Source organism: Lingula anatina, chromosome 4, assembly GCF_051362555.1.
Source record: "Lingula anatina isolate TDL-2025a chromosome 4, LinAna3.0, whole genome shotgun sequence".
NCBI lineage: Eukaryota > Metazoa > Brachiopoda > Lingulata > Lingulida > Lingulidae > Lingula > Lingula anatina.
In genome coordinates, this window is record NC_141770.1 from 1583420 (window position 1) to 1607181 (window position 23762).

The window sequence follows — 23762 nt, forward strand, 5'->3', positions numbered from 1 at the left end:
TAAATATTTCAGGGTTCTTTGTGGTTTAATTAAGAAAGGCTTCTCGATTTTAGTGGATGGATCGAAGATTTTCTGAAGTCCCCTGGGGGGGGGGGGGGGGTAGCAACAAGTCATTAATACTCAAAGATTGTTGATGTTGATTGTTGATGTGAGTGGACGGGGACAAAATATGAGCACTTTAAATGGTCCCCTTGTATGATTATTTTGTTTGATGTCTGCGATGACATTCAGTTTAGAGGTTATAACTCACTGAGCAACAGACTTGTAATGTTGTGAATGAAACTGATTGACTGAGAAAGAGAAGACGTGAGAATTGGTCAGCTCAAAGACATTACTTTATCATAGCATGGCGTTGACTGGTAGATTCGAACACCGCAATAACATGAAGCAATTTCGCCCAGATCTTACTATTCTGCTCCACACTGGGGCCACAGTTTACAAAATTGCTCTTATGTTCGGAAGTTTCTTTAATATCTAGAATAGTATTGTAGTAAATTAGCCATTTACTACTAAAATGTATTGAAATGAAATATTTGAACTACTTTCAGGCCCGTAGGTAGCAATTTCAAAAGGGAGGGCTCTTTTTTCTGCAAAAAGTGGAACTTTTATCATGAAACCTTCATGAACCTAGAAAACAATATCCAGAGCGGATCTACGGGCCTAAGATTATTTAACTGGCATGGCAGAAGATCTCACCTGAAACGAAATGACTTTATAAGACCACCGTAGCATGCTTTGAAATTTACAGTAAAAATACAGTAAGAGAGATGTTAAATAGATCTCGAGATTCTTCACTCTCTCTCTCTCTTAGTTTCTTTATTCTTTACTTTTATTTGTAAAACCCACAACTCATCTGCATCAACCTATGCACATTGATAGAACGAGCATGCGCAGTTTCAGTTTGCCAACGTGGAGAATTGCTGCGTGTCCAACTTTAAAACTTGTATAAATAAGAAGAACGTGGCAAAAAAAGCGTCGCAGTTGCCGTTTCTCCTTCCAGTCTGCAACACATTCAACAAGAAGAGAGATTCTCTTGAAAATGACAGGACAGGAAGGCGTGGCCGTGCTTCTGATCATCGCTTTGACAACGGTGACACCCGTTACTGGCGCTGGTCCCATCCCTCTTACTCCGGAGGAAGAGGCGCAAAGAGACAATGCTACAGCTGACATGGCTAACCTTCCACCCGCGCATCAAATGGTACCTGAACTGCCCCCCGGTCCAATACGTAAGTTACATTTTTCACTAAAATTGCAAACGTGACCGAGTATGAAGACGAAGATTTATCGTGTTGAGCTTTAAAGTTCTCAAAAGTGTGTTTTACGTACAATTTACACCACCATTAGCACTTTACGGTGAAGTCGGTTGGATACCACTAGTTTACACTCAATGGATGTTCATAATTAAATACTGGAATAGATCAATAACCATGGATAACAATAGACTTACCTAGAGACTGTTTGAGTACTTAGAGCTGACGCATGGGGAAATGATCCAATTATACAAGATGTTATGGGGAAAAAAACAATATTCTGAAAAAGCCAATTAGCGCTAAGAATATATGTGCTTTTCGAAAAACACCTTCAGTTGTGAGTGACATGTTAGGCTGTCTATGGGTAAGACATTAAGAACAGTACTATGCCAATTTAGAAGCGGGATACTGCCGCCGAGGCTTCGTCCCGCCTTTGCACATTGTGTGATAAGAATATGGTTGAATATGACATTCATTTTGTGTTGGTATGTCCCCTATAAGAGGACATACGATGTAAGTTTCTGGAAGACTCGGACTGCAATCATGATGACAGGGAAGATTTATCTAAAATATAATATGCTTAATTGTAAATAAACCTAAAATCATGGCAATTTATTTAAAGAACAGATTGAGATTAAGGTAGTCAGCTCAAGAGTTGAGTGTACCATAATTTATAGTGTTTACTTAGTTATAAATTTCAACCTTAATTATATTTTTTGTTTTGTTTCTGATATATGTACAAAGTTCGCTGACTTGCTGGCCCTTGAAGCTGGGTGATTTGTGTACATGTATCTCTACTGTACCACATGTCACGTTAATTAATAAATACTATTACTATTCCAAGCAGCACATTGGGGTTGGAAAATTAAAAGAGAGATGCAGGGTAGTTAGCCAAGATTTATGTTGAGACTTTGTAAGATTAAGTAACACGAAAACTAAGTGAACTTCTGGGTAGGTGTAATATTCCTCTTTTTAATCCTCTTAAATCTGTTAAATGCTAGCAAGGGTGGATCCGTGCAGATGTTCTGTCAATGACAGCTTTTGGATATCTCTTTTTTTTGTAATATCGTTTTCAATACTGTTGTTAGTGAACGTAAATACGAAAGGCATTATACCATCGGTTATAAAGCTTTTTTAGGTTCTTTTTTTCCTTTTTATCAAATTCCTCTTTTGATGTATTATTTCTTGAGTATCGGATGCACTCACCTTTAATGATATAGATCATTTAATGCTGACCGTGGACCTATTATGGAACATATCCAAATTACCGTTCCTTTATCATTCAAGTTGCCCTTGTCCATTTCAGCGCCAATCCCGGCTTGTGAATGCCATGCGCATGGTGATGTCCGCTATGTTACGTGTGATGGGAGAGCCTTCCAATATAACACCCTGCCCTCAGTCGTAGGTATAATGGCAAAGCCTATAGGTGGCTGGCTATGGTTTATAGCAACGTTACAAGAATTCTTTGATGGCGGTCCGAAGACTCGTCTGTCAGCAGTGAAATTCAAGATCTTTTTTCACTACGTGATCATTGAGTACAAAGACACTCCAGATCCAGATGGACTGTACAAAATAACGGTAAGTTTTCTCCTCCACTTCTTTCTCCTCCTTTGGCCTCTCTCTCTCTCTCTCTCTCTCTCTCTCTCTCTCTCTCTCTCTCAGGCCACTTAGTGTACTGCTCCCTATATGTAAGAACTTTGCCTGCATCCAGTGAGCAATTTAGCTACACAGAATTTGTACACGTGCTCAATGTGCAGTTTTTATATATGGTTGACAAAAGACGATTTCCAGTGTATTCTTATTACCTCCTACAACAGAGAAGGTAATTTTTTATGTTTGTCGCTTCGAAATCTTCGACCCAGTTATTTGTCTTGGAAGAGGCTACACTCTTCGATCCTTTACCTCCGACGAGAAGGTTATTTTTTGTTACCACTGTTACTTCGGAATGCACCTCATAAGGTATTCTCGACGTACGTTGATCAGTTTTCATGTTTTTGTGTGTGTTGGTTTTCAAGTTTTGAATGTTTGTGTAGACTTTCTTGTTCACAGTACTGTATGTATGGTTCTGATCGTTTTGTGAAAGACTGGTGAATGAACGTGACCACAAATTCTGGTGATGATACGTATAACCCAAAGGCCCACTTATACCAGAAAACGTGGCATAAAATGCAGCGAAATTCCAAGTCCCATTACTATCCTGGCACGCATGTGTCTGGGGCACGTGGATGTATAAGGTTCGACTCCCGGAATGATAACAAATTTGTCTTTTTTCCTTTATTTTTTTTTTTTTTCAATTATTAGGAGCAAAATATAATCTTTACTCTATTTCTGTAAATTCATTTATAATTGATCAAGTGTAATGATGACCATAACATTGTCTTCAAATAAGTAAATGTAGAGAGAAATGACATTGCTGCATGCTTTAAATGTTCTTGTATGGGGGGAGGGGGCAATAGTGGCAGTTCACCACTCAAATGCATACATTTCTTTTGAATTATGCTACTGGTGTGTAGTTCAGCTGACCGCTCTTGTTTGTTCGATTGACTGTGAAACGCATAAAAAGTAATAAACGAATTTTGATGAAATTTTCGGGACAGATCACAAATGACACGGAGAAGAAATGGTTAGAATTTTGCGATGATCGATCGATGAATAATAGTTAATGAATCAATTAATTATATACATATTTTAATGAAATGTACAGGATTGGTAAGAAATTGGCCAACTGCATATTTTTTTTATGAGAGGTCAGAAAATGGATGCAGAAAGAAACGAGAAGACTTGTTGATGATCCATTTAATTAATGGTGTAACTTATGCATATTTCAGAACCCAACTAGATAAGATATCCTTGTTCCTACATGGCCATAAAACACTAACATCTGGACAAAACGATAAAGTTTTTGAAATAGTGTCGGATTTCTTAATAAAAAAATGTCTGAATCTTCCTCCATATCTGTTCTGGTGCCTACCGCTCTCTCCTGATGGCCCATTGCCCCCTCCCCCCCCCTAAAAATACCTTTCCCCCATGCCCTAGCTGTCCCTCACTCCCCTCTAATGCCATTCATTTCCTCGTCACTGTCTTTCCCTTGATTATTATTATTATTATTATTATTATTATTATTATTATTTAATTTAAAAGGTAAGCATGTAATGACTAGGCAAATTGCCACCTTCAATTATACTGCAACAATATTTAACCTTTTTAAGAATAAAGATGTTTAAAAAAATGATTAATGAATTAATTGGTCATTACTTTTTTGTTTGACTTGGCAGAGGTTGGCAGAGGTCCTTTTCTGTTTATACATTTATAAATGTTTATTATCATGATAAGATATCAATGTCGGGATTTTATCTCATTGCAGGTGGGAGCTGAATTTATACCTGGTCCGCCGCTGTGGGTTGGTTCTGTCAGTCTTGGTCCTGCTGGGGGGCCGCCTGGTGTATTGTTCGTGGGGAGCGGTTTTCAAATCTCGATTATTCTGGTAGATGGCGATTTGTACATTGAGGTTGGTTCCACGCTCCTACCACCCGTCCTGTTCGACATTAGGATACGTGTGGCCCGACATTGTCTCCAGATTCACATTCCTCCGATCTGGTCTGGTTTCATGGAAGGGATATGCGGAGATTGGAACGGAAATCCAGCTAACGATGTTGTCGATTTTGTCGGCCTTCCACAGGTGACACCTGCACCGTTACAAGTTTAATAGCAAACGGTTGATGACGTAAGTACATTGTATTTTATCTGGAATACGTGCAAATAAAACACACAAGATTGCTGAAGTTAATATCTCTCTATCTCTATCACAAACTCACACACAAACACACACATACATACACACACGCTGCATCCCCCAGGAAACGTTTTTACTAAAAAATCTATTTCCCACCCAACTCATCAGATTAAAAAAATATTTTAACTTTTTATCCTGATTTTTCAGCCTTTTTATTCTAACTTACATAAATAATTTCTCTACCAAAATCATGACAGAGGTCTACAAATATATATTATTTGTCTCATTTCTCTTAAAACCAGGATGTAACTCGATGACCCATGGCGTGATGACCAACCAAGCAACCAACTCTCTACAAACACTGGACGCCATTTTATGTTTCACAGCTTTTGACTTGGGTTACCAAGGACCATGTCAACTAGACTTTTCAAACACTATTCCCAGGGGAAAATTCGCATTTTGACTTATAGGATTACGAAAAAGTGATTATTTGACTTCCTCACTTCTTGTTCTTTGGTGAACGTCCATTGGAGAATCGAAAAAACACAAAGGAACAGAAATCATGGACAACAAAACTGAAATTTGTGGGGGTGCATGCGACTCTTTCGGTTCTACGAGTACTATTCTATTTTTTGTTTTTTGTTTTTAATTTTAACATTGATGGAGGTTTTTAATGTCTTGAAATGCAAATTCTTGCATGTGGATTTTTGTAAAGAGGTTGAATTAATCAGTTTGCCTTAACAGGTACATTATTTCGAGTATGTAAACAAATTCTGGGAAATCTCCGAACACAAGACTGACCATGACTGAGAAAAACACATTTGGCACTTAAAACAAAGGGAATATGTCGCAAGAGAAGAATAATACATTTAGTACTTTTTATAATTTTCACAAGTTCTGTTCGATGGTTTTCACCTGGTGAAGTACAGTGGAAACGTGATTTAAATTGGGTACGATGTAGTAACAGTAGCTTCAAAATGACTGAACGTTTTAAATTTCATTTATATTTCTCTTCCATTCGTTTCGCCGTGCTTGTGGCTTAAAATCGTTATTAAATGGTATAAATGATATCAAATATCTGAAGTTTGTTTTAATTATGTTAAAGGGGTAAATTAAGAAAATCCGTAGATATTTTTTTATAATTAGTCTAATCTCTTTATATTATAAAAACAGACCCAAAGCATCATGTACAAAGTAAGTCCTTTCGATACAATGCCTGTCACTGGTTCTGTGACGGATTCGTTTTTTCTTTTTTTTAGGGAGGGCTAGGATGCAACATAATGTTGGAAGTTTGGGGAGGGGAGGGCTACAAGCAGCCAGTTAAAGGATAATAGCAAAATCAGCTGAAAAAAGTGAAAAAAGTGAAACTTTTAAGCATCACTTTGAAAAAAAGTGCAAAAAGTTAAAATTTTAAGCATCACTTTGATGAAATCACTATAAAGGAAAAAAAAACAGTAAAAACTGAAGAAAGAAACGTTAATAATAAACCAAATACACCCTCATCCATTTTCCAAATAAACCATGATCCAAGCAGCTGAGGTTTGAAAAACTACTTCACGCGAATACAACAATGCAGTGGCGGATTTAGGGGGGTGTAAGGGGGGACCTGACCTCTCATCGATTTCTGGTCCCCTCTTGAAATTAGACCTTTGACTAGCTGAATCATAAATCCAAGCCATACTAATGACAACGTTATGACAGCCCTTTCAGCGGGCCCCGAACCCCACGCCAAGTAAGGGAGGGAGGGTCGGCTGCGCATCCGCGAATGCGCTTCGTTTATTCAAGTTGATTTTTTTTTCAAAGAAATTATCAAACTTCTTATCATGTGCCATGTAAAGAAGAATAAGAGTAGATTAATATATACATATATCAAAGAAGGGAAAGATGTACCGGTATACATAACTTTAAAAAGAGGGAAAGATAGATACATTGAGTTTTTTTAATAATTGTAATCGACTGTTAGTCATAATCTTAACTGTTGTCGTTGCCAAAGAGTCTGGGAGAAATCATTCTCGAAAAAAAAAAGGGTGGGTGGTAGCTGTTAGCTATAGTAATGCTTGAATCTAGCCTTACCAAACGGCCGTAGGAACCATTGGTATATGGCAACTGAAGCTGGCAACATAATTAGTGTTCTGTTAATTGTTAATTCCAAAGCTTTCGATCACGTTGATTATTCCCTGTTCATTTTAATTAAAATTAACTAAAAACCATGGGCTTACATAATGTCATTGTTCGCTGGATTGCCACATTCCTCAATAAAAGACGACAGCGAGTCAAACTTGCAGTACTTAAATGGTTCGGTACCTCAAGGATCATGGCTGGGTCCATTGCTCTTTGTCTTGATGATAAACGATGTACACACCTCCTGGCGAATCTCTGTGCCATAAGTATATGGGTGACATAACAGTTTCTAAAATCCGTAGACAATTTCATGAAAGCAATTTGCAGGAAATTACTGACACAACATTAGACTGATCAAGGACAAACAATATGCGATTAAGCAGGAAAAAACATGCTCATACCATTTGAACGCAAGAATGCAGATATCCCTAAGATCGTGATTGACAAACAGATATTGAATTTATAGAATCATTTAAATTGCTTGGAGCATCTAAAGACCTCACAAGGAAGGTACATGCAGAGAAAATTACCAAAAAAGCAAGCAAAAGGAGTTTTGTACAGCACCTGAAGTGTACAGGCCTTACAACTGATAACCTGATAACTTATTACCAGGGCCATAAGGCCAGTTTTAGATCGCCAGGGGGATTATCACTTGATTGCAATTAAGTTAAGTGGCTTAGTTGTCTGTCATGCCTACTGAAGCTGATAGGAATAATTAACTGTCGTTTTAGAGCTTAAGTAGGCGTCCCAGACATCTAAGTCACTTAAGCTGAAAGCGATTTAGCGAGAAACCCAGTGGAGATGGACAGATAGATCTAGGGATGGGAACCCAGTCCTAGAATATTCTGTCTAGGACTTTGAGTTAGCAAAAGAATCCTAGTAGAATAGTCTCAAGAAAGAGCTTTTAAGATTCTGAGACTTGAATTTTGAACCGTTGAGTGAAGGACGGCTGAGTGCACGCAAAAATTGTTTATAAGGATATCAAACGAGCTGGATCGTAAATTGCCTTATCTTTTACAACAAGAGACATTCAAAAGACTTTTTAACCAGTGCCAGATCTATCTTGGCGAGGATGAAATAACATGCATGAACAAGGACAACCAAAACGTGGTCACGAACAATCAAAACTTGAAAGTAAATATAGTTCCAGACTTATGTAGGCACTACCCGTAAAAGCAGTGTTAGGTAGACCATCATGTACATAGGCATTAAATGATCATTTATCACTGCAGAAATGAATTTATTTTAACACTGAATGAATATAATGCACACACCGTGAATAAATAGGCACAGAAACAACGTTTAACCATAGCGTTGATTATATGTTGGATAAACATTGGATTTGAAAGTTGACTCAACGTCAGATAACAGCATTGTATGAAAAGACATTAAAATGACCTGAAATGTATTTATTTTTGGTACAAAACACAGGTACACAATTATAACGTGCACTGTAAAAACATCCAAGTGCCTGATTTGTCTGATTTTTTCAACGCATTTAGCTCCTAAGCATGTTTTGCACCTATGCATTTTAGGCTGCGTTCACATGAAAAATCTATTTTCTCAAAATCTAAAATTTCATTTGCACCCCACAAACCTGATGTGAGAAATTGCCGAGTCAGTTGAAGCAGGTATAATGATTATGTATGCTTGGGCTATGAGGGATATGAAAAAGTAGAAATAAAAGTTTTTTTTTTTTTCTGACTTCCATCCAGCACTGATCGATGTAGACTCTACACTGTAAAAACAGTGTTTAGCTTCTAAACACATTTCTAAGCGCCTGTTTTGTCTCATTTTTTCGACGCGTTTAGCTCCTAACATGCTCAGCTCCTTAACATGTTACACGCTTTTAGATCGAATGTGTTTAGCAGTATGACGCGTTTGACGCGTGTGTTTTTTCAACTTTTAGGTGCTAAGTGTTTCAACTGTTAGTAACACACACACACACACAGACACACGAACTCACGGTCACCTTTAACTGCTATAGTTATCTTTTTCTATAGCAGGGTACCGTGAACTGTCAACATCGTTGACTACAAACCATCATCTTTACAGCTGGACTTAATCATCCTTGTGTTAGCTGACCTTGCGAGGAAGTTTTTTGGAATGTATTTCTGAAAAGCAAGTTAGGAAAATCCACTAGTCCACTAAGGGCACGAAACAACTATCATTTTACTTTAAAACACCTTTCTTCATATTTTGATAAAATACGTTACGGTATTGATATATGTTTTTTCCGGAAGTAATGAACAATAGAACATCAGGATGACGGTGGGGTATTCATTATAATACTTTATTTAAGGACGCTCTCTCATATTTCAGATTTCATATTTCTGCCCTAGCGATTTTGATTAAAATTTTAAGACAAAATCTTCTCACCATATGATTAATAATATTTTTAAAAAATTGGGGGTACTCCAGCTCGTTTTCGAGAGGTGGCGTCCCCAAAAACACCACGTTTAATACATTGCGTTATATGGGAATTTTGCCAAAATGCCCTTAATTTGGCTGAAAAAATAAAAAAAATTCTGCCCTAGCGATTTTAATTTTATTTGGATATGTTATAGATCTTGGTAGACCTCAAAGAAATTTACAAAAAAATATGTACTTATCCAGCTTGTTTTTTGAGCCAGGGCTGCTTGAACATCGATTTTTTATTAATTTTACATAGCAAATTAAGATAAATATTTTTGTATCATTAGGTTTTTAACTCATACACTTATTATGCTTCCATGAAAATTAATTTATACTTCTCTGCATCAGTTAACCAAATTTCATAAAATTTGCATATCCCATTCATAATAAATAGATAATCAAATGTTGAAAGTATCAGTTGGATTTCAGTATGCCTCATGGAATGCCGCCATATTGGATTTTTCATAGGCTAGGCAGATTGACCAAAAGCATATTATATCAATCTCATGTGACTTATTTTCTTATTCCTTTTTATTTTTCTTTTATTTTTTTATTTTTCTTACTCCGTACTTAAATATGCACTTTATAGTAAGATAGCTGGATAAATTGTTTCCTTTGTATATTAACAATGTATCAATTTCTTACTATGGTAAGTTAGTCATATTTCTTCTATATACAAGGTATATGGAAGATGGTGACAAAAATACTCATCTACAGACATCTTTGATTATCAGTTTATTTCTGTTTCATATTATGTTTACAACATGCAATCAAATACATATCAAGAGCATATAAATATGCATATTGATTTTAAAATTGAAAAAATCATACAATTTTTTTATTACTTTTATGCATTTTGTTACTCGTGTTTTTTTTTTTTTTTTTTTTTGTGTGTTTGGATTGATTTCACTGAGAAGAAAATAAAGACCATCTAGACCTTCTCTTTGAAAAGCAATTACGAATTCTGATATGTTAACCCTGACAGCTTTATTTTTTTCCTACACATGGAGAAATTATTTTTTTACAAACAAGGTTTTCTACAGAATTTGGTCAAGGTTTCACACAGGATTTAGGGATAAAATAAAAAATCAGAAAAGGGATTTTCTTCACTTTCATCATCGCAAAAATTAACTAAATTTTGTAACTCAAGACTATCTTCTAATGCATTATGGGCTGCATAATTTCTGTGAAGTAATAAATTTACAAACTTAAGTCTCTTGTTTATGATTGGGTAAATTAGGATAAAGTTGGAATGAAGTACACTTTATCTTCTAAAATATACTGCTTATTTTCCTAGCACCAAAAAAGTATTACATGTATCTGCATAAAAACCCTTGGTCCTCTGTTGTGTGTTTTATGGTTTTGTCCATTTGCACTTTAACAAAACCATTACAAGAATGATGTCGCAACACGCCAGGCGGGTGCACACCTGTTGCATCTTTCCTGGAGAGCTGAAAATCGCACTGTTTGCAGGTCATATTGTTCAATAACATACTTAAATCAACAACAAAACGCCATGAGTCTAATTATTTTAACTTATTGTGAAAGAAGAGAATTGTTTTCAGCATACAAATCACGGTAACTTGGCCCTGGGTGATCGGAAACCAATGCTGAAGAAGACAATGTCTTGTTGCACACATCGTAACCATGTGACAAATCACCACAATACACTTTGTGGTCAAAATGCAAACCATTGTGATTATTTTCCGTGAGATAAGTTCTTGTCACTGCTATACAAGCCTTACTAAAACGCTCTTTTCCATCCCTTCTTCACGTAATATCTTACATTGCGGCATTTGTAAACAAAGTCGCAAGTGGGTACTTTACGTCGTAAAAGACCAAGCGTTCACAGATACGCAACGCATTGTTGACATATTCGTAGCGCTTCGACCAAAATAACATCAAAGATTTCATACTGATTTCTTAAAAGGGTGAATTACGTATTTTATTGCATGTTATATGTTTATCATTAGCCGCTATCGCAAAAAACTACTCATGCGCGAAATCTGCGCAGATCGCAAAAAAAGCCAATATGAGGGAACATCGTTAAGCTTTCATCACATGCTGGTTATTTCGGTACCGATAGTCCAAATATTCTACAATTCGCACCGCTTCAGTCGCCGACTAACCCCAAGCCCATTTTGGAATTAACCGCTAACTGTAATTCAAACAGCATAAGACGTGTTTTAGTTATTTATAAAAAAAAAAAGTTTTCAAAACATTATATAATGTTTTTCCAGAATGTTATAAACACGATGATAAAACTCCACAAAATGACGTTATCATAAAATTTTGTAAAAACGGTCTTCGAATCTTTTTACAAATTATAACATTACTATACATCATTTTCTATGGAGTTAAAACACCCATAACGTTACCATAATGTTTACCATTACCAGCATGTAACCATCTGATAACATCGATCGTCAAAACGTTATTTGTTATTTGGGTTATTACTTAAAGGTACATATGAACCGAGCATCGGTGAAGCGTGGGTTGCCAATAACAAATATAAACCACTCCTACTAAATTCTTATATGACTCAAATAAAGTCGACATGCCAAGGGACAAACTGAATAAATCACTCGATCAGCCATAAAAGAGCTTGAGACTGTTCTTTAAATTTTTGGTCGGAAATTTAACCTATTTATGTGACCTACTTTTCTGCCCCATGTATGTACAGGATAGTAAGGTAGCAGAGAAATCCATTCAAATATAATTTTTCTGGTAATATTAATCAATGCCTTCTGGTAATTTTCTTGATTAAACTTTTTGAAACTATATACTGGTATTTGGTTGGTTTTTGAGCAAAAAAATTGACTTTGTATGCATCTTTAATAGGCCTATTTTAAATAAGCACGCGTTACTGCAAGGAGGGACACCAAGCGTTCGAGCAGACTGCTTCACGCCTTCAACAGCTCCACACGTTTACAAGGGGAAGTGTTAAGCCAAATTGTTGAGCCTTGTAATAAACTTATGGGACCGGTGAAACTAATCACATACTACCTAAAAGTGCGACACGTCTAAGAATGTTAAACATTTTTATTTCTTCTGAAAGAAGCTTGAAAAACTAAACTTGTTGTTCAGCTACCCTCTACCAGGGCAGCAGATTGACTTTTCACAGATATTCACAGATATGTCTCTACATGTAGATAAATATACAGTCAATTTGGTCTGATGTCGCCTCAGCAAAAAATGTCCACAATAACTGCGGCCTTGGTAGAGGGTATTGTTCAGCAGCTCCACGCGTTTAGCAATTCCACACCTATAGCAGCTCCATGTGTTTAGCAGCCTCACGCGCTTAGCAAGGGAAGTGCTTAGCCAATGTGCTTAGCTTGTGATAGACTTATTATAGATTCATATACTGGTAAAGCTAAGCACTAGCTAAACGTGTAACACTGCCAACGTGTCTAGCATTTTCTTCCGTGAAACGCTTAAAAAGCTATACGTGCTTAGCTTTTACACATATTTCAAAATGCGTATAGGTGCTTAACGTATGTTGTATGTATTTAAATGCTAAACACTGTTTTTACAGTGTAACAGAGTTTGTTTAAGTTAGAGTCTAGATCAGGCCCCCGTTTCACAAAGAATCTTAAATCCGTAGTCGACTAGCTCGGGCTGGGTGACCTAGCTAGGTCGACTACGCTGAAGTCGACTTGGAGTGTTTCACTAAGAATCTAACGTCTTAGCTTGGCGTGCTTACCGTAGTCGACGCGCACGAGAAACTCATCAAGAAAAGGAGGTGTAAAATTTCAAAAGTTTCACAAGACATGATGTTTCATGGCCTCTTTCGGCCAATAAAAGTCAGCCAAAACACAAACAAAGTTTGTTTTTGAACTTTATTGATTAGTTTAACTTCAATACAACTTCAAAGTAACTGTTAAACATTAGCTTGTCGTGGAACACTGCTGACGGGCGTCTAGCGGTGAAAAACATAAACAAACACGCGATCGGCTGGGTAAAGTGGCATTTTATATTTTATTTCAATATTCCATAAATGTCTGTGCTATTCAAGGATATCATAACACAATATCTTGAAGGAGGTATGTTCTTTCCAAATTTTTGTTGTTTATGCTCTCATTTACCGAGTTTTAGTTGAGCTTGCCGACTTAAGTCTCCTCCCGAGGAGGCTAGACATCGTCGACTAGCAGCTAAGAAAAAAAAAAAAAACGACGTAAGCGACCTTTTAGATTCTTTGTGAAACGAGTCTTAGTGACGTAACGACTTAATTACGTTGGTAACCAAGCTCAATGCAGTCGCCGCCAGCAGGCAACACAAATGCAAACTAATCGTTGATCTATTTTACGTGAGATTGAGATTTTGATTGTTGCTGTGTGTGCTGCGATTGTAACAAGTGTTATCACAGATTCAGCTCAGATTATTTTCTTCGTCTCATTTGACGCAATGACCGCCATCGCGCTTATACCACAATTCGTGCCAGAACTCCCCAAACACAACGGTTTCAATTAATCATCAGTGATAGTTATTTGATGCATTTCATCCTAAATGAACTGAGATGTGTGTGTGACATTGATCTTCTGTGTCAGTATAATTCATGCACAAGAATGGGTGGGTGCAGAGAGAGGAGGCAGTGACTGAAAGCACCCCTACTCCCAATTCCACGTGGCACAGAGAATGACAGTGGCGGATTTAGTGGGGGTCAGAGAGGCTAATCCCCCCCCCCCCTTCGATTTCTGAAAAAATCACACCGATGGTCCCCTCTTGAAATTAGAATTTTGACTAGCTGTAACTGTAGTTCTAAACCGTACCAAATGGCACCGTTCGCTCTTTAAAATACCAATTTTTTTCGGGGCCCTGTAGCGGGCCTCGATCTCAACACCAAGGAGGGGGCTGGGTCGGCTTCCGCGGACCCAACCCCCTTCATATAATCCTGGATCCGCCCTTAAATGGTGAGTGGGCAGAGAGAGGCTGTGTCTGTGAGACTGTCATTCTGCTGTGACAGTATGCTGACAGAACAAACTGCAATACTGCCATCTATTGTGCATTCTACATAAATGCGTTTAAATGGTGGATTTTTAATGGCAATTTAAGGAAACAAGGTAAGCATGTTTCATTTGTTTGAGAAATTACAGTTATGGCGCAATTTTTGACATTTTTATGTATATTATGGTGTTATACAGTAGCAGCCGCAAACCCAATTTTGTCAGATTGCTAAATTATTCATGGAAAGTTGCTACATTCTGATGTTTTGCATTTCTATTAAAATCTAGCCTTGTTGGAAATCAGTTAAGAGAAAATATTTTGATTTATACATCTCTAAAAATCATCTTAACGTCAAGTGATAGATATGAAGAATTATGACGAGAAGACAGTCAATTTCTGACAAACTGATACCTGCACCACAGATATTATACATCGTACAACATAAGAGCAGCATATTACACCAGCACATAGCTGCTGATGAATATTCTCACTGACCACAAATAGGTTAACCCAGTAACAGGTGATCATATGGCTCAATGCATCACTGTGCTGATCTGTTCCATTTCATCTACTCCGTATCTACAACGACGAGTGCTCTGCCCTAACAGGGGAAATATCTATGAAATGAAATGTGCTGAATGACCACGAAGGTAGCATGAGGCAGAGCAAGTTTGACGTTACCTGCATGCACGTATATTTCTTCTTCTGTAAGTTTCAGACAAATACTGTCATAGAGTGCTGAAAATGCTGAGACTCATTTGAAAACCAAGTGAGAGAAAAACAGATCTAGAAATACTAAGCAGAAGCAGTGTATTTTGGTCTGATTTTAACATTGTTTTTTGAGATTTTGATAACCGATCTTGGATGATAGAAATGTCAGGTTGAGCCCAGTAAGATCCAACATCTTAAGTTATGACCGCCGAAGATAATACTGATGTTAAGGGAATTGTGGAACTAACATATGATGTTGAAAAATGTGCTGACCATTTAATTAGTTACAGAAATAACGACGTCCACATGTACCTATCATTCATAGAGTTTCAGGTAAAACAAGTTATGGCAATTTGTGTTGGATATATATATATATATATATATATATATATATATATATATATATATATATATATATATATATATATATATATATATATATATATATTGACTTATCGATGATGTTGAGGATTACCGATGACAATGTGCTGTGGATACAGTAGGAATGTAATAGATGAAGACACTGGTGTCTATCAGGAGCCTGACATTTAGGTAACATTTTTGCTACTCAGCATTTCCGGGAAAAAGTTAAATGAAGGTGTGTTAATAGAATAGTGTGACTTACTTATCCCTAAAAATCAGAAAATTACACTGCATCTGCACATAAAAAAATTCTGATGCATCTGCCAAGTTTTTCGGCTAGTGTTTGATAAGTTTCACTACTTAACAGTACAATAGAAGTTACCTTTCTTCGATGTACCTTCTACTACCCTTGTGTTAAATTGTACCCCCCCCCCCCACCCCACCTATTTAGGTACCAGTAAAAATGTTTTATAGCCAGTATATTTTCGTTCACGCGCTTGCAAGTGTGAGCATTACAATGTAGCATTAGGAACAAGAACGACAGGAACTCCTTATTCGTGATCCGTTAAGGATTTCTAAAATTATGGCTCAATTTATGGCATTTTGAAGTATTATTTTGCAGTTCCTAAATACGACGGCGACTTTACAGAGCAATCCCGATGCCCGATGCCCGATATTGTATATTTTATATATTCATTGGATAATTGAACCTTTCTCTTATCTTATTTTGTTAATTACATTGCAGTTATGTTTCCCAAAACGGACCAAAAGATTTAGAAACACTTTTTTTTACCATACTGCCTTTACACCTACCAAGTGAACTGTGTCCGTTTATGAACCTGTAACTTTTAAAAGGATGATAAACAGTATATTTTTTATTCTTTCTATTTTTTTATATTTATTTTAAAGGTTGCTTAAATCTTATTCCATTTTAATACTTTATCTCTGTATTTCATTTATACATTCAAAAATATATTTTCCTCTTCATCATTCTTATCTATGAAATGTGATAAAATTTATAACGTAAAGAGGAAGATGTCTAAGCATATAACTCTAACTCTAACTGAACATATGAATGATAAGATGTCACGCATGTACAGTGTAGAATATACATGGGCGTAATAAGATTGAAAAAAATTAAGCCGTATCTAACCACAAAAAAATCTGCTTAAGACGGATGAAACCCGCATTATATTAAGCTAGAATGTCTTCAAAAATACTAAATATTTCAAACATTAAGTAAAAATCGCTGATCAAAAATTTATTTCAAGTTTCTTTGAAGTTTAATTATGAAAGGCTTCTCGATTTTAGTGGATGGATCGAATATTTTCTGAAGTCTCCTGGGGGGGGGGGTGGAGGGGGATAGCAACAAGACATTAATACTCAAGGATTGTTGATGTTGATTGCTGATGTGAGTGGACGTGGATAAAATATGAACACTTTAAATGGTCCCCTTGTATGATTATTTTGTCTGATGTCTGCGATGACATTCAGTTTAGAGGTTCTAACTCATTGAGCAACAGACTTGTAAAGTTGTGAGGCAATGAAACTGATTGACTGAGAAAGAAAAGACGTGAGAAATGGTCAGCTCAAAGACATTACTTTATCATAGCATGGCGTTGACTGGTAAATTCGAACACCGCAATAACATGAAGCAATTTTGCCCAGATCTTACTATTCTGCTCCACACTGGGGCCACAGTTTACAAAATTGCTCTTATGTTCGGAAGTTTCTTTAATGTCTAGAATAGTATTGTAGTAAATTAGCAATTTACGGCTAAAATGTATTGAAATGAAACATTTGAACTATATCAGGCCCGAAGCTAGCAATTTCAAAAGGGAGGGCTCTTTTGTTCTGAAAAAAAGTGGAACTTTTACCATGAAACCTTCATGAACCTAGAAAAAAATATCCAGAGCGGATCTTTTCCTGGCAAAAGGGCGATTTTTCCGTTCCCCTTAACCCGCCAAGGCTACGGGCCTAAGATTATTTAACTGGCATGGCAGAAGATCTCACCTGAATCGAAATCACTAAGACCACCGTAGCATGCTTTGAAATTTACAGTAAAAATACAGTAAGAGAGATGTTAAATAGATCTTGAGATTCTTCACTCTCTCTCTCTCTTAGTTTCTTTATTCTTTACTTTTATTTGTAAAACCCACAACTCATCTGCATCAACCTACGCACATTGATAGAACGAGCATGCGCAGTTTCAGTTTGCCAACGTGGAGAATTGCTGCGTGTCCAACTTTAAAACTTGTATAAATAAGAAGAACGTGGCAAAAAAGCGTCGCAGTTGTCGTTTCTCCTTCCAGTCTGCAGCACATTCGACAAGAAGATAGATTCTCTTGAAGATGACAGGACAGGAAGGCGTGGCCGTGCTTCTGATCATCGCTTTGACAACGGTGACATCCGTTACTGGCGCTGGTCCCATCCCACTTACTCCAGAGGAAGAGGCGCAAAGAGGCAATGCTACAGCTGACATGGCTAACCTTCCACCCGCGCATCAAATGGTACCTGAACTGCCCCCCGGTCCAATACGTAAGTTACATTTTTCATTAAAATTGCAAACGTGACCGAATATGAAGACGAAGATTTATCGTTGATGACATTAACCTAGGTGTTGGCAAGAATGTCATTCTGCTTCAGCATTTAACTAGTTTGGTCATAATACGCTACTGTATTACAGAGATTATATTATCAAGTATTATATTATCAAGAATTATGTTGAGCTTTAAAGTTCTCAAAAGTGTGTTTTACGTACAATTTACACCAACATTAGCACTTTTCGGTGAAGCCGGTTGGATGTTACTAGTTTACATTCAATGGATGTTCATAATTAGATACTGGAATGGATTTATAACCATGGATAACAATAGACTTACCAAGAGATTGTTTGAGTAATTAGAGATAACGCATGGGGAAATGATCCAATTATACAAGGAAAAAACAATATTCTGAAAAAGCCAATTAACACTAAGAATATATGTGCTTTTCGAAAAGCACCTTCAGATGTGAGTGACATGTTAGGCTGTCTATGGGTAAGACATTAAGAACAGCACTATGCCAATTTAGAAGCGGGATACTGCCGCCGAGGCTTCGTCCCGCCTTTGCACATTCAGGCCTACCCAACTACCAGACTCGGCACACAAGGATCCTGAATTAACCGGTATATCGGACCACACTACCCGAATTATATACTGGAATAGATTAATAGTCATGGATAACAATAGGGCTACCAAGAGACTGTTTGATTACGTAGACTTAGAGCAGGTACATGGGAAATGATCCAATTATACAAGGTGTTATGAAAAACACCTTCAGTTGTGAGTGACATGTTAGGTTGTCTATGGGTAAGACATTAAGATCAGTACTATGCCAATTTAGATGCGGAATACTGCCGCCGAGGCTTCGTCCCGCCTTTGCACATTGTGTGATAAGAAAATGGTTGAATATGGCATTCACTTTGCTCTGGACATACGATGTACGATGTAAGTTTCAGGGAGGCTCGGACTGTAATCATGATGACAGTGAAGATTTATCTAAAATATCATATACTTAATTGTAAATAAGCCTTAAATCGTGGCAATTTATTTAAAGAACAGTTTGAGATTAAGGTAGTCAGCTCAAGAGTTGAGTGTACCATAGTTTAAAGTGTTTACTTAGTTATAAATTTCAACCTTAATTATATTTTTTTTTTCTGATATATGTAAAAAGTTCGGTGACTTGTAGGCCCTTGAAGCTGGGTGATTTGTGTAAGGGTGCAAGGATGGATCCGGGCAGATGTGCTGTCAATGGCAGCTTTTGGATATCCTTTTTTTGTAATATCTTTTTCAATACTGTTGTTAGTGAACGTGAATACGAAAGGCATTATACCATCGGTTATAAAGCTTTTTAAATATTTTTTTCTTTTTTTTTTTATCAAATTCCTCTTTTGATGTATTATTTCTTGAGTATGGGATGCACTCACTTTTAATGACATATATAATTTAATGCTAACGGTGGACCTTTTATGGGGGTACTGGAACGTACCCACATTAGTGTTCCTTTTTCTTTCAAGTTCCCACTGTCCATTTCAGCGCCAATCCCGGCTTGTGAATGCCATGCGCATGGTGATGTCCGCTATGTTACGTGTGATGGAAGAGTCTTCAAATATAACACCCTGCCCTCAGTCGTAGGTATAATGGCAAAGTCTAAAGGTGGCTGGCTATGGTATATAGCAACAGAACAAATATTCTTTGATGGCGGTCCGAACACTCGTCTGTCAGTAGTGAAATTCAAGATCTTTTCTTACTACGTGATCGTTGACTACAAAAAGACTTCTAATCCAGATGGACTGTACACAATAACGGTAAGTATTCTCATCCTCTTCTCTCTCCATCCTCTGCTCTCTCTCTCTCTCTCTCAGGTCACTTAGTATACTGCTTCCAGTAGGTAAGAACTTTGCCTGCATTTCGTGGGCAATTTAGCAACATAAAATGTTGTACACGTGCTCAATGTGCAGTTTTTATATATGGTTGACAAAAGACGATTCCCATGTATTCTCACATTGCCTCCTACAACAAATTTGTATTACCGTAAGTGGATTTTTTAATGTTTGTTACTTCGAAAACGTTAAATATCGTATGATAATTATATCCAATTATTTCTTCCTTGTTAATATTTCTTCTATGTGTGCAACACTATTATGAATTTGATTGAAATATGTTGACCACCACCTTGCCACCCTCTGACTGGACCTATCATGGACACACACACTTTTTGTTTATTATCATGATAAGATATCAATGTCGAAATTTTATCTCATTGCAGGTGGGATCTGAATTTATACCTGGTATGATGATGCAGGTTGGTTCTGTGAGCCTTGGTCCTGCTGGGGTACCTGGTGTTTTGTTCGAAGGGGGCGGTTTAAAAGTATCGGTAATTGACGTAGATGGCGATTTGTACATTGAGGTTAGTTGCACGCTCCTACCACCTGTCCTGTTCGACATTAGGATACGTGTCGCCAGACATTGTCTCCAGATTCACATTCCTCCGATCTGGTCTGGTTTCATGGAAGGGATATGCGGAGATTGGAACGGATTTCCAGCAAACGATGTTGTCGCTCTTGTAGGCTCTCCACAGGTGGAACCTGCACCGTTTCAACCGTAACAGCAAGCGACGTCGATGACGTAAGTAGATTTTATCTAATTGTGTTTTATCTGGCATATGTGTAAATAAAACATACAATATTGCTGAAGTTAATATCTCTCTATCCCTACTATAACTACTACTACTACTACTACTACTACACACACACACACACACACACGCGGCATCCCCCAGGAAACGTTTTTACTAAAAACTTATTTCGCACCCAACTCATCAGATTAGATAAAACATTAATTTTACATAAGTAAATTCTCTACCAAAATCATGACAGAGGTCTACAAATATACATTCTTTGTTCCATTTTTCTTAAAACCAGGATGTTATTCGATGACCCATGGCGTGATGACCAACCAAGCAACCAACTCTCTACAAGCTGCGTCTTCTTTTTCCAGTCATTGATGTTGATGTGGATCACGGGGAGCACTGGACGCCATTTCATGTTTCACAGCTTTTTTACTTGGGTTACCAATTAGACTTTTCAAACCCTATTCCCAGGGCAAAATTCGCATTTTGACTTATAGGATTGAGAAAAAAGTGATTATTTGACTTCCTCACTTCTTGTTCTTTGGTGAACGTCCATTGGAGAATCGAAAAAACACAAAAAGGAACAGAAATCATGGACAACAAAACTGAAATTTGTGGGGGTGCATGCGATTTTTTCGGTTCTACGAGTACTATTCTTATTTTTTGTTTTGTTTTGTTTTTAATTTTAACATTGATGGAGGTTTTTAATGTCTTGAAGTGCAATTTCTTGCATGTGGATTTTTGTAAAGAGGTTGAATTATTCAGTTTGCCTTAACAGGTACATTATTTTGTGTTGTAAACAAATTCAGGGAAATCTCCTAACACAAGACTGACCATGACTGAGAAAAACACATTTGGCACTTAAAACAAAGGCAATATGTCGCAAGAGAAAAATAATACTTTTAGTATTTTTTATAATTTTCACAAGTTCTGTTCGATGGTTTTCATCTGGTGAAGTACAGTGGAAACGTGATTTAAATTGGGTACGATGTAGTAACAGTAGCTTCAAAATGACTGAACGTTTTAAATTTTTATTTATATTTCTCTTCCATTCGTTTCGCCGTGCTTGTGGCTTAAAATCGTTATTAAATGGTATAAATGATATCAAATATCTGAAGTTTGTTTTAATTATGTTAAAGGGGTAAATTAAGAAAATCCGTAGATATTTTTTATAATTAGTCTAATCTCTTTAAATTATAAAAACAGACCCAAAGCATCATGTACAAAGTAAGTCCTTTCGATACAATGCCTGTCACTGGTTCTGTGACGGATTTCTTTTTTTTTTTTTTTTAGGGAGGGCTAGGATGCAACATAATGTTGGATGTTTGGGGAGGGGAGGGTTACAAGCAGCCCGTTAAAGGATAATAGCAAAATCAGCTGAAAAAAAGTGAAAAAAGTGAAACTTTTAAGCATCACTTTGAAAAAAAAGTGCAAAAAGTTAAAATTTTAAGCATCGCTTTGATGAAATCACTATAAAGAAAAAAAAACAGTAAAAACTGAAGAAAGAAACGTTAATAATAAACCAAATACACCCTCTTCCATTTTCCAAATAAATCATGATCCAAGCAGCTGAGGTTTGAAAAACTACTTCACGCGAATACAACAATGCAGTGGCGGATTTAGGGGGGTGTAAGGGGGGACCTGACCTCTCATCGATTTCTGGTCCCCTCTTGAAATTAGACCTTTGACTAGCTGAATCATAATCCCAAGCCATACTAATGACAACGTTATGACAGCCCTTTCAGCGGGCCCCGAACCCCACGCCAAGTAAGGGAGGGAGGGTCGGCTGCGCATCCGCGAATGCGCTTCATTTATTCAAGTTGATTTTTTTCAATATATAGATATATCAAATAAGGGAAAGATGTACCGTATACATAACTTTAAAAAGAGGGAAAGATAGATACATTGATTTTTTTTTAATAATTGTAATCGACTGTTAGTCATAATCTTAACTGTTGTCGTTGTCTGGGAGAAAACATTCTCGAAAAAAAAGGGTGGGTGGTACGTGATAGCTACGTATAGTAATGCCTGAATCCAGCCTTACCAAAAGGCCGTAGGAACCACTGGTATATGGCAACTGAAGCTGGCAACATCGTTAGTGTTCTGTTTATTGTTAATTCCAAAGCTTTCGATCACTTTGATCATTCCCTGTTCATTTTAATTAAACTTAACTAAAAACCATGGGCTTACATAATGTAATTGTTCGCTGGATTGCCACATTCCTCAATAAAAGACGACAGCGAGTCAAACTTGGTCAAATCAGATCGGAGTGGCAGTACTTAAATGGTTCGGTACCTCAAGGATCATGACTGGGTCCATTGCTCTTTGTCCTAATGATAATAGTCCGTGGGCCAAATACCGAAACCCTCCCCCCCCTTAGTGATTTTCGTTCACTATGTTTTTCTGATAGCTTAGGTCCTTAGCTTTTATTTTCTGCTTGTTTGCCATTAAACTGGTGGTGGGTGTGTGTGCTACAGCCGTTGCCATGGTAACACACGGGTTAAAAATTGACATTTCTGAGCCCAACAAAATCTAAAATATTTCAAATACATAAACTAAATAGAATTCAAAATCATTCTAGACATGTAGTCTAAGATGTGCACTATACCTAACGATGAACAAAATTTTCCAAGATGGCGGCAAATCCAAGATGGCGGCCAATTTTTGCTGTTTTTTCAGAAATTTTGATAATTTTTAATTTTTTAATTCTTATTTAATTATTAAAGAATTGCAATATCTGAGATATTTTGATGCACCAGTGTAGCATGGAATCTCTACTTTCTGCCTGTAGTGTTTGTTCAAGGTGCAATCTTTTTATTGAGATGAAAAATCCTGAAAACCAACATGGCTCCCACAAAACAAGTCTTTTACGTGTAGCTGTCCTGTCTGGAAATATGACAGATTTATCATCCCAAAATAAGTTCTTCATTCCTTTTGGTGCACTGAATATAAAAACAGAACCCTTTTCAATTACTTGACTTAATTTGGATTACAGTATGGCTTTCAAAATTCAAAATGGCCACCAATGACCGTGAATTTACATATTTGTAACC

At 37.0% G+C, this 23762-nt stretch overlaps 2 protein-coding genes across 3 annotated transcripts; both read left to right on the forward strand.

Moving 5' to 3' along the window:
- Positions 1 to 913: 913 nt before the first annotated feature.
- Positions 914 to 6056, forward strand: LOC106181322 (uncharacterized). Its single transcript, XM_087012043.1, has 4 exons — positions 914 to 1226; positions 2557 to 2828; positions 4615 to 4974; positions 5286 to 6056. The coding sequence occupies exons 1-3, from the start codon at positions 1040 to 1042 to the stop codon at positions 4954 to 4956; spliced, it is 801 nt and encodes a 266-aa protein (XP_086868169.1). The 5' UTR covers positions 914 to 1039; the 3' UTR covers positions 4957 to 4974; positions 5286 to 6056.
- An 8422-nt stretch (positions 6057 to 14478) lies between these two features.
- Positions 14479 to 21818, forward strand: LOC147762025 (uncharacterized). 2 transcript variants are annotated; one of them, XM_087012045.1, is made up of 5 exons: positions 14479 to 14579; positions 17850 to 18075; positions 19614 to 19885; positions 20347 to 20705; positions 21002 to 21818. In XM_087012045.1, the coding sequence occupies exons 2-4, from the start codon at positions 17889 to 17891 to the stop codon at positions 20683 to 20685; spliced, it is 798 nt and encodes a 265-aa protein (XP_086868171.1). In that variant the 5' UTR covers positions 14479 to 14579; positions 17850 to 17888; the 3' UTR covers positions 20686 to 20705; positions 21002 to 21818. The 2 variants fall into 2 exon arrangements, with proteins under 2 accessions (XP_086868171.1, XP_086868170.1); XM_087012044.1 differs by lacking the exon at positions 14479 to 14579 and adding an exon at positions 15054 to 15170.
- The last annotated feature ends 1944 nt before the right edge of the window (positions 21819 to 23762 follow it).

Bases quoted from the DNA above. Each gene is read 5' to 3' on its own strand.
- LOC106181322 (XM_087012043.1), top strand. From the start codon at position 1,040: ATGACAGGACAGGAAGGCGTGGCCGTGCTTCTGATCATCGCTTTGACA. The intron at 1,227-2,556 runs GTAAGTTACATT...TGTCCATTTCAG, and splicing joins ACTGCCCCCCGGTCCAATAC to CGCCAATCCCGGCTTGTGAA. The intron at 2,829-4,614 runs GTAAGTTTTCTC...ATCTCATTGCAG, and splicing joins ATGGACTGTACAAAATAACG to GTGGGAGCTGAATTTATACC.
- LOC147762025 (XM_087012045.1), top strand. From the start codon at position 17,889: ATGACAGGACAGGAAGGCGTGGCCGTGCTTCTGATCATCGCTTTGACA. The intron at 18,076-19,613 runs GTAAGTTACATT...TGTCCATTTCAG, and splicing joins ACTGCCCCCCGGTCCAATAC to CGCCAATCCCGGCTTGTGAA. The intron at 19,886-20,346 runs GTAAGTATTCTC...ATCTCATTGCAG, and splicing joins ATGGACTGTACACAATAACG to GTGGGATCTGAATTTATACC.